At 41.8% G+C, this 17,418-nt stretch overlaps 1 protein-coding gene across 9 annotated transcripts in view; it reads left to right on the forward strand.

Moving 5' to 3' along the window:
• The window catches only part of LOC136857189 (inverted formin-2), a 506,484-nt gene that overhangs the window by 419,075 nt on the left and 69,991 nt on the right, over window positions 1-17,418 (forward strand). The window contains exon 1 of one of the 9 annotated variants that reach the window (XM_067135649.2): window positions 13,715-13,990. The exons of the other annotated variants lie outside the window; for them this stretch is intronic. Coding sequence (XP_066991750.2) covers window positions 13,923-13,990 — 68 coding nt within the window. The 5' untranslated portion in view covers window positions 13,715-13,922. Of the gene's footprint in view, window positions 1-13,714; window positions 13,991-17,418 lie in introns of those variants that run through there. 9 annotated transcript variants of the gene reach the window in all.

Raw genomic sequence — 17,418 nt, forward strand, 5'->3', positions numbered from 1 at the left:
CAGATTCAAAAACTGGTGGAATGAGAAAGAAGTATTGCGAAACTTGAAATAAAAAAATAAATGAAAGTTAATTTAGTTGAGAAACCATAATAACACAAAACTTCCTTAATTCATTAATTATTTTACTTTGCACCAGAGTGCATTACCTCAGTTTTGTAATAACATCTATGGCGAAAAGTCTAAACTTCTTGACGTAAACCAAAACAAAACAAATAAGTCCAGTCAGTTTAGGCAACTTCAAAATAACACATTACTCAATAATTCACTGGTGACATCTTCAGGTCAATGTCCCAACTTCATGCCGTAGGTGTTTCACGTTTTGTTAGAGAGATAGGGTTCCTTAATGCGCTTCTTTTAAATGAGCGGAGTTGAGGTGTACCTCCCGGTACAATTATTATTATTATTATTATTATTATTATTATTATTATTATTATTATTATTATTATTATTATTTAGTGTGCTTTTATTTCTGGTCGCGTTTGGTACTTAGAATGTAAGAAACTAACAAAGAGATTCATTTCATAACATTTGTTATATATTGAGTTATATTTCATTTTTTTTAAATTCCGATTTTTAAGAGGGGGTTGGGGTAACACGATTACCCCCCCCCCACCCCCCAATTGCGTACGTCACTGTGATAACCGGTACTAGAACTGTCGATGATCCGACCGGCCTCCGCGCGCTGCTGACTAAAAATATATTATTAATTGTAAGCAACCTGACAAAATATAAATACATTTTGAAACGAACTCTGAACACAAACAAGTATTGTAGTTGGCAGTCTGACAGTAATCTTACGCCATAATTCACAATGCCGGTAAATAAATCATATCTTACATAATGTTACGCGTTGCCTTGAAATGCATTTATGTCATACTGAATGCAAACTGCTGCATAATATAACTGACCTTGTTATTTCAGAAAGAAACAACTGTCCTGTCAGACCTATTAGGACCATGAACATTAATATGTTATGTTGGTTACGAACATAGTCTACTCCAGAAAAAATTGGTTTTTAAAGAAAGCATAGTCTAAAAACTATAATATTGCCCTAGGACACTATTTACCTGAAATTTCTTTCGTAACCTACCTAATATGTGGCACACAGTACTAATAATAATAATAATAATAATAATAATAATAATAATACCGGGCAAGTTGGCCGTGCGGTTAGGGGTGCGCAGCTTTCAGCTTGCATCCGGGGGATAGTGGGTTCGAACCCCAGTATTGGCAGACCTGAAGATGGTTTTCTATGGTTTCCCATTTTCACACCAGGCAAATGCTGTACCTTAATTAAGGCCACGGCCACTTCCTTCCCACTCCTGAGCTTTTCCTATCCCATTGTCGCCATAAGACCTATATGTGTCGGTACGACGTGAAGCAAATTCTAAAATAACAATAATAGACTAATAATAATAATAATAATAATAATAATAATAATAATAATAATAATAATGGAAATGGAGAAGGATATGGTACCTAGGGGAATATTGGACGTGGTTATGGAGGGTAAGAGAAGTATAGGGAGACAAAGACGTCGATGGCTATACTCAGTTTCTAACGATTTAAAGATAAGAGTTATGGGCTAAAAACGCCACAGAACTAGTTACAAACATAACATTGTGGCGGTGTTTATTAAATTCTGAGGTTTGCAGACTGAACGCTGAAAGGAATAACAGTCTATAATGATGTAATAATAATAATAATCACAAAGAGGATTTTTGATGTAGCTAGTAGGTCAATAAAGAAAAACACTTGGCTGAAAGAAATAGATGATCTACTAAAAGCAGGTATCGACAAGGCAATAATAAATGAAAGAAACATATTCAGAAATAAAATTATGAAGGCGAAATGTGAAGTAAAAGAGAATAAAAAAACAGAAAAAGTATGGACTGAACAAAGGAAACAAGAACACAGTCAAAGAATGAAGAGATTTTGGGAAGAGAAACGGAAAAAAAGAAACAAGACAAATTTATTAATCATGCAACATTCAAGTTCAACCATTGTCTTAATGGCAATAATAAAAGGTAGTCGTCGTCGTCGTCGTCGTCGTCGTCGTCGTTCTTGGGTGTAAAGTCAGCGTTGTGATCTTCGGTTGAGAAGGCGCCGACTTCGATTCCCGGCTGGACCGAAGTATTTTTGCCGCCCGTGACTATTTCCCTTGTGTCGCAGAGTTGGTGTTTATGCATCTCTTAATACACATCTTCGCAACATAGCACACCACCAATTCGAAATGAAAATCCACAGCCTATTTCCAATCATTTGACCGGGTCAGGAATGGAGTGAATGAAGCCATCTAGCGGCGAGGGTAGGAATTGTGCCGGCTGCCGAAGACTGTCGCCCTCCTCACCACCAATCATAGAAATATTCGATATTATTAAATACCACCCTCATGCACGGTTGGCCGCAAAATTGGGCTTAATGGGGGGGAGGGGAGGAGGATATCTTCTTCTTTTTCTTCTTTGCATGGATTAAGACTTTCATGATATGCCAGCACGACAGAGTTGGTGACATGGTCACTCATAGGATTTTAAACATTCTGCGATACGTCACCTATATTTGAAAGGTATGCAGTCATTTCATTAAGGACGCTTTTATAAACACGCTTATTGCATTTCCGACTATGGTTTTTATTTCCGCATCTGGATCTCATTCTTGCGTTAGGTATTTGAAATTGTGTTTCCGTCCAAGGTGCATCGTCGCCAAGCTCGCGCTCTCTTGATACCAACCTGGCACGTATGAGTTGTAGCACAGAACACTTGATTTTGTTCCACAACATCCCTACAAGCTTTTAACGCCGCATACCTGCGCTTTAGTAGTACCACAGTCTAATATATACAGTCGCTAAGTTCGAATAAGAGGAAGGTTCATCCACTTGATAGCTGGAGCGACATTAGCACCTCTAGCGGCGAGGTAAAAGCAACTTGCTAGCAGACAACAGGGAACGTATTACCACTACAGTCTAAAATGGTCATAACTTCTGAACCATTCATGCAAATAATGTCCTGACAAGGTTATTGTAATCCTTACGAAATAGTGGAGGAGGTCAAACAAGTTATTTCCATGAGGAGTTCGAGGATAATATCGAAATATTTATTTAATCTTAAGGAGTTATGTTTTTTACCGCGGACTATAACATAAAATCGCTTCTTTTTTGCTATTTGCTTTACGTCGCACCGACACAGATATGTCTTATGGCGACGATGGGATAGGAAAGGCCTAGGAAGTGGAAGGAACCGGCCGTGGCCTTAATTAAGGTACAGCCCCGGCATTTGCCTGGTGTGAAAATGGGAAACCACGGAAAACGATCTTCAGGGCTGCCGACAGTGGGGCTCGAACCCACTATCTCCCGCTGGATACTGGCCGCACTTAAGCGACTGCAGCTATCGAGCTCGGTAAAATCGCTTCTAGAGGGCAGCCGGTTCGAAATAGGTATATACCGTCGCGGACTTTCTTGTAGAGGTTTTTATGCTCTACAATTCGTACGCTTACACTTGGGGTCTATCGTTGACGGTTCAGGCAGCGTAAGCCAAGAAAGAAAGTGACCGACCATGGTAGAGCGCTGGCCTTCTTGGTCAGAGTTTTTTTTTTTTTTTTTTTTTTTTGCGTCGCACTGACACTTGGCAGGTTCGATGTCGGTCGGTCGCTTGCTTCCTTGGCATACGTGCGTGCACCGTCAGCGATAGACCCCAAGTGTAAGCGTAAGAATTGTAGAGCATAGAAACTTCTACAAAAAAAAGTCCTCGATGGTATATACTTATTTCGAACCGGTTGCCCTCTAGAAGCGATTTTATGTTATAGTCCGCGGTAAAGAAAAGTAACTCCTTAAGATTAAATAAATATTTCGATATTATTATCCTCGAACTCCTCATCGAAATAACTTGTTTGACATCCTCCACAATTTCATAAGGATTACAATAACTTTGTCAGGACATTATTTGCATGAATGGTTCAGAAGTTATGACCAGTTTAGACTGTAGTGGTAATACGTTCCCTGTTGTCTGCTAGCAAGTTGCCTCTACCTCGCCGCTTGGAACGCTGTAGTCGCGTCGGATGAAAAATATCATCAGAGCTTCGCGACTGTATATATTAGACTGTGCTAGTACTTTGTTGTCAAGCTTTCCCTTGACTGTCCATCCGGAAATGTTTCAGAATACTTTACAATAGACTTGGACACAGTTGCCCAAAAACCTAGTTAGTAAAAGCACTAACGAGAACTAAACCACCTGCATACTCTTTTAGATTCTAGGATATATTGAAGTCATTGTGGAAGAGTGAAGATATTTGGCAACAACGCGATTGTAACAGCGTTGGTGATTTTCTTTTCGCTAATTGCCATAAATTTTGTTTTACAGAGTTCTAACACTAGGTACCACACTGCGCTACACACCTGACGGCCATTGTCCTACCAACCGACTTCTCTTCAATCCGAAGGCCTGCAGATTACTAGGTGACGCGTGTTTAGCGCGACGTATCCTCCCTGCCGTTATTCGTAGCTTTCTAGACCGGAGCCTCTATCTCAGTGTCAGAAAGATCCTCGTTGTTCTTACGTAGGCTGAGTGGAACTCGAGCCAGGAGCGTAGCCCGGGGGAGGGGAGGTTACTGCGGGTTAGAAATCCCACCCCCACCCCCTTGGAATTTAAACACAAGAAAATAAACAGAAATTGAGATTAACAAGTGAAAGTCGACTCAGTGTGTTGGCTCTTTTGAACATTCCCAGAGCCATAATTGTAAAACCAACAGATCTCTTGAATCCATTTTCTAAGAAGCCTCGAAGGTTGGATTTTAGATTGTAATCTGAACATACCATTCTCTGTAAAACTGTTGACCTTGATCATATTGTTCTTGTTCTGTGTTTTAATGTAAGATTTTGTAGTGTACTGCAATCTGAATATCAACATAATTCACTAGTACCAGTGTCCTTATGGCACTCGTACATGCGCGCACCACACACGTACAAGCACCTTCATTTTGTTCTATCATCGTTTTGTAACCTCCCTCCCCCCGATCCTGACCACGCTACTGCCTCGAATCACCGCTAAGATCTAGGTAAAAATCCCTGACCTGGCCGAAAATTGAACCCGGTGCCTCCGGGTGAGAGGAGCTGTTGACCACGATTACCTGAAATCAAATAAACAAAACACAATAAGTCACCTGGTTCAGTATGCAGAGCGAGCACAGGTAACATGACCCATATCATTTAACCTTCGACCACATCCGTGGACGGATTGATTTTCACACTTGGTCCCTGGCCGGAACTCGATCTACGATCTCTCTGTCATTGTTCCACGATCTCCAAACCAATGACGTAATGAGTGTCCTCATCAATCAGGAGTAACAGCTCTTCAAATGGTCGCTTGTCAAAAGCCGGCAGTTCGTCCTTGGATCTTTCATGCCGGAACTTTACTTTGTATCCCTATATTTTCCTATCTACAATAGGTACTGCATTTGCAAAACCCGTTGGTGGAGGGCTGTTGGCATTTAGAGATACAGTAGAATCTCTCTAGTCCGACACATATGGGACCGGCTTTGTTGGATTATATAGAAATCTGTCAAATTACTGGATGTTCAGTGAAAGAAAAAACCAGTTATTTAAACGGAACCGTTTAATTTATTGAAAACTTTTAAAAATACTGTGTACTGCTAAAAGTACACATTAAGAGAAACACAATATTGTATTTATAATGCCATGTCTGTCTGTCTACACCTTAATACAATTTTCTGATACGAGATCGGGGATGAGGTGAGATGAATTTATATGGCATATTTATACAACTGGATGCCCTTCCTGACGTCAGCCCCAGTTGAGGAGCTAATGAAGATAAAATAAATTATGGTGAATGGAATTGAGTAAGGAGGTCGAAGGAATCGGCTATGGCCGATGAATAGGAACTGTCCCGACATTTGCCTGGAAGTGAAAATGGGAAACCATAGAAATCCATTCTCAGAACAGCCGACGGACGGTGGGGTTCGAACCCACACGTTTGCCGCATGCAGAGCTTGGCTCCTAAGCCGTAGCGCGTTAACACACGCGACCACTCCGCTCGATTGTGACATGTTGAATGAAAGAAGGACATTTTATTCAATGACCAGCAATTTATAACCATGATTAAACTACGTCTTTTACGATATTATGTTTCAGTGACTGAATGATGCTTTGCTCCTTGCTTATTACACAAAGTAAACATACTGTTAGAGGGCACTAATTCGATCGCGCAATCTACACAACAACAACTGGCGACTGGCTGCTGTTTACTCAGTTGCTCTCTCTCTCGCACACTGACAATGAGAATGTCACATGAGCGCGGCTCGTCGTGTCGAACTACAGACTCAACTTTAGTCAGCAATAAATCTTTCTTTCAACAGATTTAATAATAATAATAATAATAATAATAATAATAATAATAATAATAATATGGACTTTAACATGTACTGTTAACTTTGACGCGATGTGGATGCCTGCTTGTCAATTTCCATTTTCTGCTTTACTGTACCAGATGGCATACGAACCGTATCTCTTCCCACTGAGGATCAGTAGTAGAGCGCCGATCTCCGGATCTGAAGATTGAGGGCTCATTCTCGGCAGGGGTAGTCGATTTCAGAGGGCATCTGTTGTTAAATCTCTTATACAAACGGAACAGTGACTTTTTCCTAGCAATTTAACTTCGCACTAACACATGGAAGGCGACGCAAAGATGAGAAAGGATTAGCGCAGGGAAGGAAGTGGCCGTGGCGTAAATTAAGGTACAGATCCAGAATTAGCCTGGTATGAAAAAGGAAAACCACGGAAAATAATCTTCAGGATCACTGACGACTGGTTTCAAACCCCACCATTTCCCGAATGCAAGCTCACAGTTACGCGATTCCAACCGCGCCACGCGGCCAACTCGCTCAGTGGAACGGTGAAATTGGAGTACAGTCAACATAAATAAGTGTCAAATCAAAATTTCTGCACACGCTAGAGAAATAATATAATCATCATTATCATCATCATCATCATCATCAATCCGAACTGGGGAAAAGCTCAGTCTTGTTTCCATATCAATTATCCCACATTCTTAAACATTGTTATTGTGTAATTGTTGGCATGGTGGCTATGATCGTTAAGGCATTGAAGTCTATATGGTCTGACACCGTGTTTAGCCGGTTCGAGTCCTGTTGGTCGAACATGTTTTCACCATCAGAATGTTGGCCGGCAGGGTAGGAGAGGTGGTGGTGTACAATTTCTTATCACTACATTGCGTGCCAAAAGTCTGGATTAAATTGAAAACTTCTCCGCATTGTTCGTACGGTGTGAACGCTGTTGATAGTGATTCCTCCGTCGGATGGAGACTTAAAGCTTTCAGCAGACCCCCAGGTATTATACGAGAGAAGTAGACCACGTGCCAACACCGGGTTTCACCCTCTCCCTACTTCATTACCATCCCACATAACAGACGCGCAGGTCGCCTACAGGCGTCAGATAGACCTGCACCAGGTGAGCTAAACATTTCCTTGGACACTCCCGGCACTAAAAGCCATACGATAAATAAATAAATAAATAAATGTCTGACACCGTGGTTAGCCGGTTCGAGTCCCATTGGTGGAAAAATATTTCACCATCCTTAACGCTCTACTGCATAGTGTACCGGGTGACATGGCCGTGCGGTTAGGGCGCGCAGCTGTGAACTTTCATTCGCGGGATAATGGGTTCGAACTCCACTCTCGGCAGCCCTGAAGATGGTTTCCCATTTTCACGCCAGGCAAATGCTGGAGCTGTATCTTATTATTTTTTGTAATTTTTTGCCAATTGCTTTACGTCGCACAGACACATATAGGTCTTATGGCGACGATGGGACAGGAAAGGCCTAGGAATGGGAAGGAAACGGCCGTGGCCTTAATTAAGGTATACACCGAGCGAGTTGGCCGTGCGGTTAGGGACGCGCGGCTGTAAGCTTGCATCCGGGAGATAGTTGGTTCGAATCCCACTGTAGGCAGCCCTAGGATGGTTTTCCGCGGTTTCCCATTTTCACACCAGGCAAATGCTGGGGCTGCGCCTTAATTAAGGCCACGGCCGCTTCCTTCCAACTTCTAGGCCTTTCCTATCCCATCGTCGCCATAAGACCTATCTGTGTCGGTGCGACGTAAAGCCACTAGCAAAAAATTATGGTACAGCCCCAGTATTTACCTGGTGTGAAAATGGGAAACCACGGAAAAACATCTTCAGGGATGCCGACAGTGGGGTTCGAACCCACTATCTCCCGGATACCAGCTCACAGCTTCGTGCCCCTAACCGCACGGCCAACTCGCCCGGTGTGTATCTTAATTAAAGCCACGGCCGTTTCCTTCCCACTCCTAGGTCTTTTCTATCCCATCGTCGCCGTAAGACCTATTTGTGTCGGTGCGACGTAAAGCAAGTTGTAAAAAGATTTAAAAACAGCATAGTGTTGCCATCAGGCAACATACAACTTTTCACCTGTGCAAATGGATAGAGGTTGTGGACAGAGGCAGTTTTACGGCACACCAGCCAATCAAACACATATACCAGTGAGGCCTTGTTTTGGTTATTTTTAATAGATGACAAAACAGCCCTACAACAAAAGGTACGCCTTCCACCCTGTCAACATCCACGCGTACCAACCATCGTTTATTTTCCCTGGGCCCTCCCCATCACATTACCGTACATTTGCGCCTTGCAATACGTACCTATGGCCAGTAGGCAGTAATGTTCGGTCTTTGAATGTTAAAAGAGCGTAAAATCGCGAAAAATCGTGTATATATATTCTCTTAACGAGATGCGAGTTTAGCCGAAAAAGCTTTATGAACACAAAATTGGCGCATCCACTTCTAACGCCCCCGCGACGTAGTCTGTGTCCGAAGGAACCTGCGATCATGGCTTCGACACAGTCCTCGGCTGGTGTTTTAGCTTTATGCCGTACCTACTAATAGCAGCCCTATATGTTTCCGGCTAAGCTGGAAGGATTTAGGATTGAGAATATTGCGTCCATAGTCGTAATTAAGGCATAACCCCTGTATCTGCAAGTGTATCAGAGTTGCGCTTGCGAGTTCTGTAAGGCGAAGAAGAGAAGTAGCCTGAGGCAGAATCTGTTACCCTCTCCTCCCGTAAACGGATCGTATTGCGCTCATCGTATTGTAACTGCAATTAAGTCATTTTCCGCTTACAGTAATCTTGACAGCGACACGTTTGATTATGTGAAAATGCAACACCTATTAAAATGCTTTCATTCTGTATCCTGATGGGGTGCGGCGGGCCTCTTAGAGAACGACGCCCTCTCCCAGGCCTGGAGATGTGATGATTTGAGGTGCGAAGAAGGTGAGAGGGGAGTTGCCGCGGCATTTAAAAGGAACTGTCCCGGCTTTTACCTTAGTAGGAGGAATAGAAAACCACGGAAAACAATACTCAGGATAGCCGACGGTGGAACCAGTCCACCACCTCCTGAATGCACAGCTGTAAAGCCGTGGCTACTCTTAGTCGAAGCTACTCTACTCGGTTGAAAATGCTAAAATATGTCTTAATGAAATAATACACAATAATAAAGAATACAAGTGGATTTTCATACCAGGAAAATGCTGTGGCTGTACATTAATAAACAATAATGTTATTTGCTTTACGTCCCACTAACTACTTTTTTACAATTTTCGGATACGCCGAGGTGCCTGAATTTAGTCCCGCGGGAAATCTTTTACGTGCGAGTATAATAAATTAATAATCTACCGACTCGAGGCTGACGTATTTGAGCGCCTTCAAATACCACCGGACTGAGCCAGGATCGAACCTACCAAGTAGGGGTCAGAAGGCCAGCGCCTCACCTGCCTGAGCCACTGAGCCCGGCGTACCTTAATTAAGGCCACGGCCGCTACCAGCCATTTCCCATCATTACGAAAACCCTCGATGGATTGGTGCGACGTTAAACCACTGACAAAAAGAAAGAAAAAATAATGGAAGTGACACGTAATTTCCATTCTTTTCCACGTGAATTGTGAAGAGCTGATAAAAGAGTTTATAACATTATTTGAATGTTTTGTTCGTAACAATTCCCTTCTCTCACAAAGGTACAGTACTTTAAACTTTCCATATGGACAGACAATTCTGAGCTGAAATTTTTTCTCTTCAGAACAAGGTAGTTATAGCTTTGATCGATTAACTACTCTATAGCTACCTTTGCCATGTATATTACCAATATAAAGTAGTTGTATCGTGTCATAATAATTTTGTAGTGTTTAATAGGGCTAATACTGTAAAAGCAATTCAATTTCCAATGCTGAATCCTGCCCCGTGTGTGCTTAAACGAGTTTCGTCGAAGTTGCTCTCTGATTCCAAAAGAACTACTATTAGTCGGTCAGAAGACAGATTATAACAATATTTAAATATTATGTTACTCCAACAAATACTTAGCTAGCAGGCACTTTGACACACTAAGATAAATGTTCTAGTTCTAAACACTGTCAAAAGACATCTGATTAACTCTACGCCCAACGTCGTAACAAGCTACAGCTTGTCATGAACAGTGTCGTCAACAACATTTTAATGGTTAAATTTGATGTAGTAGGAAACATGTCATTTACAAGAACGATATTTTCCTCTTGATTGTATCTTATGTTTGTGTAGTGAATTTCCTGTGAATTTCTTCGTTTCTCGGCCGCAGTGTTTCGTTTTGCCGTACTCAGCAAACTATGCGCAATCTATTACGAAGCTGCCAGTATTTCCTTTTTCTTTGAATATGAAAGTTCGCAGATTTCGTCGTAGGCCTATACCTTTGTCTTTATATCCTCCGAAATAAATTGTCTGTGGATCGTGATGCTTGGATCATGATTATCGAACCCAGATAACACAAAATTGTTCTCCCCTCTCTTAAATAAGTGCGCAGAATTATTCTTATTTGTGCACCACCACATTTGACCACACTGTTTTAACTCACATTTTACAACATATCTCTCGATTATACCTCTTCACACCTCCTGTGGGTGGGGGGCGCAGACGAAGAATACACCCGCGGTATCCCCTGCCTGTCGTAAGAGGTGACTAAAAGCGGCGACCAAGGGATGATTGAATTAGAACCATGAAATTACTTGTGATTAGTACCATCATGCGGGGAACACCATGGGTCGCGAGTAGTACCACTATGTTAGGTACACAATACGTTTGTTATTAGTAGCGGCAGATAGTGGTTCATTATGGGTTTACAGTACCTGTGATTAGTACCACTGTATGAGCGACACCGTGGGTCTGCATTGACTGTGATTAGTACACCTAGGTGAGGAACACCATGGGTTTGCGTTGCCTATGAGTGGCGCCATTATGTGAGAAACACCATAGGTCTGCGTTACCTGTGCGACGTACATTACTTGTGAGTAGTACCATGATGTGTGGAACACCGTGAGTCTGCGTTAGTACTTTTTATTACCTCTAGAGAAATACCATGGTTCTACTTTACTCGTGAAAAGTACCATTATGAGGGACCCCTTTAGATAACAAGCATCATCGATTCAGGTTTGTGCTTGGAATCAGTCCCTTGGTCAGTAACACTGTTGTTTTAAGATGGTTTCTGGGAAGGTGGGGCATTGAGGGTCGTATCCACTTATTGTTTTAAGTTCATAATCATTGTTCATCGCCGTCTTTTTGAATTCTAGTCAGTGGATCGATTTTGGAATTATTTTTAACTTACAATGTTGTGAGTTGTGAGTTAAATTCATATTCATCCATTCATTCTTCATTGTCACGTTTTGAATTCTGGTCATTGGATGAATTTTGGACTTTTAAATAGTCATTTTCGTCTCATTTCGTACCATTAGGGGCCGATGACCTAGATGGTAGGCCCCTTTAAACAACAAGCATCATAATCATCATTTACCTCTTCACGAACGCTGTTTTAACTCACATTTTACAATATACAGTACCTCCAGATTATACCTCTTCACGAACGCTGTCTTACTGCAGTTCACGAAAAGTCACAGTCACAGTCACAGTCGCACATCCACATACGGCTCTGAAGAGAGAGAACAGAAGTACTCAGGAGGGACTTCCACTTCTTACCAACACGACCCCCCCACTTCCCTCCTCAGTTCATTAGTGAATGCAGGACGTCTAGCAAGGAGTAACTCCACGACCGCAACTCGACACGCCTCGCATTTGGATGTTGCGAAAAGCCATCCTAAGGGCTTGCCGACAGTATGATTTAAACCCACCCTCTTCCAAATGCAAACTGGTAGCTGCACAACGCGTACCATGTAACTTATGTGGCCTCCGGAGAGGTCTTTCAAGTTGACGCCGTATATGCGACCTGCGCGTCTTTATAATAATAATGCTATTTGCTTTACGTCCCACTAACTACTCTTCTACGGTTTTCGGAGACGCTGAGGTGCCGCAATTTAGTCCCGCAGGAGTTCTTTTACGTGCCAGTAAATATACCGACACGAGGCTGACGTATTTGAGCACCTTCAAATACCACCGGACTGAGCCAGGATCGAACCTGCCACGTTGGGGTCAGAAGGCCAGCGCCTCAACCGTCTGAGCCACTCAGCCCGGTTGCGCGTCTTTGAAGATGATGCCATTCTTAAGATGAATTCTAATGATGAAGGCGGTACGGCACATACAACCAGCCCCAGAATTAACCAATGATGATGATAATAATGTTAGCGTAGTGGCCTTCGGTTCATAAGACCGTGGTTTCAATTCCCGATCGGGCTTCGGATTCTAGGCGCGTCTGGTTAATTCCTCCAGCTCTGGGGCTAGATTTTCATTTACATCATACATCACAGCCACCACTGAAACAAATAGTGAATACATTCCTCCATATAATTGGTGTCAGGAAGGGCATCCAGCCGTAAAAATTGGCTTAATCTAAATTAGTGCCTACACCAGAAAATTGGGTTAAATGCTAGGAAGATTAAATGCCGGGATGAGTAGCTCAGCGAAGAGCGCTGGCCTTCTGAGCCCATCTTGGCTGGTTCGGTTCTGGCTCAGTCCAGTGCAATTTGAAGATGTTCAAATACGTCAGCCTCAAGTCGGTAGATTTACTGACACGCAAAGAACTCCCGCAGGACACCATTCCGGCACCTCGGCGTCTCCGAAAACCGTAAAAAAGTTTAGTGGGACGTAAAATCAATAACAATATTATGCTAGGAAGAACATTACTATTTATTCCTGGTGATGATCGATCTCCTGGTATGGAAATGGGAAAATTGCCGAAAGGTTCTTAAGGCTTGATGATGGTGGAATTCGAACTCGCTATCTCTCGAATGCAAGCCTACTGCCATATGATCGCCTACTGACTTTATTATTATTATTATTATTATTATTATTATTATTATTATTATTATTATTATTATTATTATTATTATTATTATTATTATTATTATTTGCTGGTGATTATCTGATCTGATTCTGCAATTCTGCAGAAGATGTAGAGAAATGACTAAATGGCATGGACACAGGAAGAAAATAAATAAATCCAAAACAAACGTAAGGGATTGCAGTCGAAGGCTTCTTCATTTATGGGGAAGTTATTTGCGGGCGGAAATCTCTGATAAATATGAGGAAATCATATCTTAACAAGCAATACATTTCTCCGACTTGGTTGTAGGAAAGATCATATTGGTGGACCTTTGGCGCGATAATACAGATTGTTTATCTCATGAAGGTCGCACATTTTTATTCCATCTTATTCCCACGCGCCAGTTTTATCTACCGTGTGCGCTCCCCGCCTGCCAGAGGTGTATGTGTTGCTGTAGCCAGTGCGGGTGGCAGTTGCTACCTCGCTGTCCTACTACGCGGATGCGGACGGTGCGTGTGACTGTACTTGCAGTGATGCTTACGGCCGGTTTCTTAGTGATGAACTGTTCGCTTTAGTTCTATTGTACTCGTCGGAAATAGCATTGTTGAACGTAGTGTGCAGCCATCGGATATCTCGGCACTTTTCAACATGACTGTCACCTTCAGTAAAATTCGTGCTCGTCGCAAAAGTGAGACTCTAAGGGTCCTTGGAGACATGTAAGTACCTTTTCTTTCTGAGAACAGTAATTTGTTTCGTGTCAAGTGTCAGCATCTCCAAGAATAATGTTATGAGTTCTAGACACTGACAATGAGAGCTGCCATTCCATTAATTTGGGGGACATGTAGATTTGAATTTACTGTCAATCATCCATAAAATATTTTTCATATTTCTCATAAGTTATGGCCTCTGCATTTCCCATTTCTTAGTCGGTCGGAATGACAATAAACTATAGAATAACCACCAGCAGAACATTAATGTACGGCTATGATCAGAGTGTTCTTAGCCGTTAAATGAAACATCAAACAATACATGCTAGTATCTACAGTTGTGGTGGCAGTGATTATCGTTTTAAGGAGAAGTATAACTGGGCAATCTTTACCTTTTAACAGTAACAACACAAGGAAAAGAAAGAGTTCCGATCTTTCTAGGAATTAAGTTATTAGTTAAAGAAAGGTAAGGGTCACAAAAAGCGTGAAAATGAGACTCTCCATGTCTCGCAAACCTAACACCATCGGGTTGCGAAGAAAATAAGAGTTGACCATGGGGTTGGGTAAGAAAGAAACCTTGTACAAGTAAGAAACTCTTAACAGTTCTTGGAGATATGTAAATACTACTTCTTTCTGAGAACAGTCATTTGTTTCGCGTCAAGTGTCAGCATCTCTAGCACTAACCATGGGAACGGACAAACCACTAACTACCTATAGGCACTGTGGTAGTCAACTCACAGTCCCAAGTAGAGGGCCCCTGAGGGTCACCGCTTTTAGCTGCTCTTACTACAAGCAGGGGATACCGAGGATGTTTCTGTACCTCCGCCCAGGATACGACAATATCTCGTATTGTTACTTGCTCGGAATGAATATTCTAAACCTGTAACTCTCTCCGTATATATACTCCATTATTTTCAATATAAGGGACTGCCTATCCGAGGCAATAATGACATATTCAGTTCACCTGAAAGGATGTGGGTTCGATTTCCCATTAGGAAGTCGGAACATTTAGAAGCGAGACTTCCTTCTCTGAAGAAGTACAGTACAGTACATGACCTTTACTCAGCCTGCGCATTGCGTACAAGTTAATTCTACCAGGCATAGAACTGACCACTCTATCCCTCTTAGTACCCAGATTACAGGCAGCGGAAAAGTCCTGCAGCGGTCTTCGTAGCTTATACGGAGATGATATTGTGTGTTGTCATTGTGCTGTATACTTGCGTTCGTAGTCACTCTCACTTGTGAGATCTGTTTCGATGTATTTTTATTAGGATTATTTGAGCTAAGTAAAGACGAATTTATGTTTATATTATTTTAAAATTATGTTCCTTCCCCCTTCTTTAGCGGCTTTTATGGTTTTTATAAAGAGTATATAGGTATACTGTGTGTTTTTTGTTTTCGTTTTTAATGTCATCAAATGACTGCTGGTTAAAGCAGTCGACCTTCCAACTCAGCATCCCGTGTTCAGATCTCGCTGACTGGACTAGACGTTAGCACTGGGCGAAGAGAAGACGTGACATTTCCTTTAGTGTCACTCATCAGTCTAATTCCAATAATGCTTTATAATCATTTGTCATCGTCCCAGAGGTCTGATACAGGCCTCGTTAAATAACATGCGCCTCTACCCAGGCGCTAAACCGCAGTTCAGAACGTATCCCTACGTGTGAGGAGAACCGTGGCTAATGTATAAACAATCATATAATCCACTTTTGCATTAGCTTGTTAAAAGTTTTCATAAAGTTTTTTTTTTGTTTTCTTTAGGTGATGCAATACTTTAGGGGAAATTCTGTAATTATCATCCTAGAAAGTGTTGGCTTTTCCTCGACTAAATCAATTGAACATGATAGAAATTTGTGTCGTTGGCATTTTAGTAGCCTTCCTTGACACTAGATTGAAGTAAGTTTCTTCAGTACGACATAATGTAAATACTCCAAACGTGCAAACTCTGTCAATGTCAAGGTTTTGTTACCCTGGCTTTGTGGTGACACACCCCCTCAGTCGCGTGCGGCGCCAGCGATCTGCTCACGAGCGAGCAAAACACTTTATTGCAGTCTTGACTTTTCTCACTAAATCACATCGCGATGTCACGCCATCATAAATATTTCCTGGTGGTGTCTTTTGTAATACTCAGGCAGGTGCTCGAAAGTGGTCGCCTCTGCCGATTAATGAATAAATTAATATCATTACTATCAGAACACAAACTAGATAAGAGGGCACGTGGTTGGTGAATTCCTTGCAAGCATTTTTTTTCAGTGTGGCCTTTTTTCTTGTTGCGTAAGGTCGCATTAACTCTAGTAGATTTCTGACGAGTTTTGGAATAACAATGAAATAAACACAACACTCTTATAGTAGAAGAAATTAGGAGGAGGTCAGTCCTGTGTAGGGGCCAGGGTTCGATTCTCTGATCGTCCAAATATTTTAAACTGGACCGAGGGCAGGAACGAGGTTCTCTCAGCCTCGTGGGGTCAACTGAGAAGCAGGGCAGCGGACCTCATCATGAGAGCCAAGGGACACGCTGAAATGTCACGCTGACATCGTGCCACTCCATTGTCTTCAGACTGTCAGGTGTAAAGAATCATTGCACTGTTAAGGATTTGTAATATTTAAACCCACCAGCTAGATTTTGTTTTAGACCCTTCTGATTATTATTATTATTATTATTATTATTATTATTATTATTATTATTTATTACGTGGCTTCAATTATACTTTTGCGAAGTGGGCATTTAAGTAAGGTGGTCTACGTACCGGTTTCAGCATTTCATTTACACTGCCATCTAGCAACGAAAGCGAAAATTCACTGGACGGTTTCTAATATTGGCCAGTTCATATTGTCGGATGGACCCTGGGTGCTTCAACATGCCAACGACCATGACAATCTTCCAAGATTTTTGTCCACATTTCGACCGTTTGGACGGAAATCGAACTCACGATCTTACGATTAGGAGTCCAACGCTCTATCTCTAAATCGTGAGGCAATTACTCCCGTTAATATGCGATGTTATGGTATAAGAACTTATTTAAATACTAAAAAAATGCTTAATGTTTTTCCATAGTAATTTCAGATAAAGCGATTAAAGGGTCTTGATATGTTGGCCTGCCCCGTTATCACAATTTCAATTTTTAAAATCTAGTCGATGTTTTTTTTTTAATTTTATTTACTGTTTACTACACTGTCTCATCTTTTGCGATGCCCTGCTGTTAAGGTTCCAAGGCTGTAGCCTATGATAGCGGTAAGTGGTTTAACGTCCCACCAACTCAGATAGGTTACCGGCGACAATGATGTAAGAAAGGGCTAGGAAAGGGAAGGAAGCGATCGTGGCCTTAAGGTACAGCTCAAGCATTTACTTGGTGTGAAAATATAAAACCACGGAAAGCAATATTCTGGGTTGCTGATAGTGTGAAACCCACCTCATCGATCGAGATTATTATTAATAA

Source organism: Anabrus simplex, chromosome 1, assembly GCF_040414725.1.
Source record: "Anabrus simplex isolate iqAnaSimp1 chromosome 1, ASM4041472v1, whole genome shotgun sequence".
Lineage (NCBI taxonomy): Eukaryota > Metazoa > Arthropoda > Insecta > Orthoptera > Tettigoniidae > Anabrus > Anabrus simplex.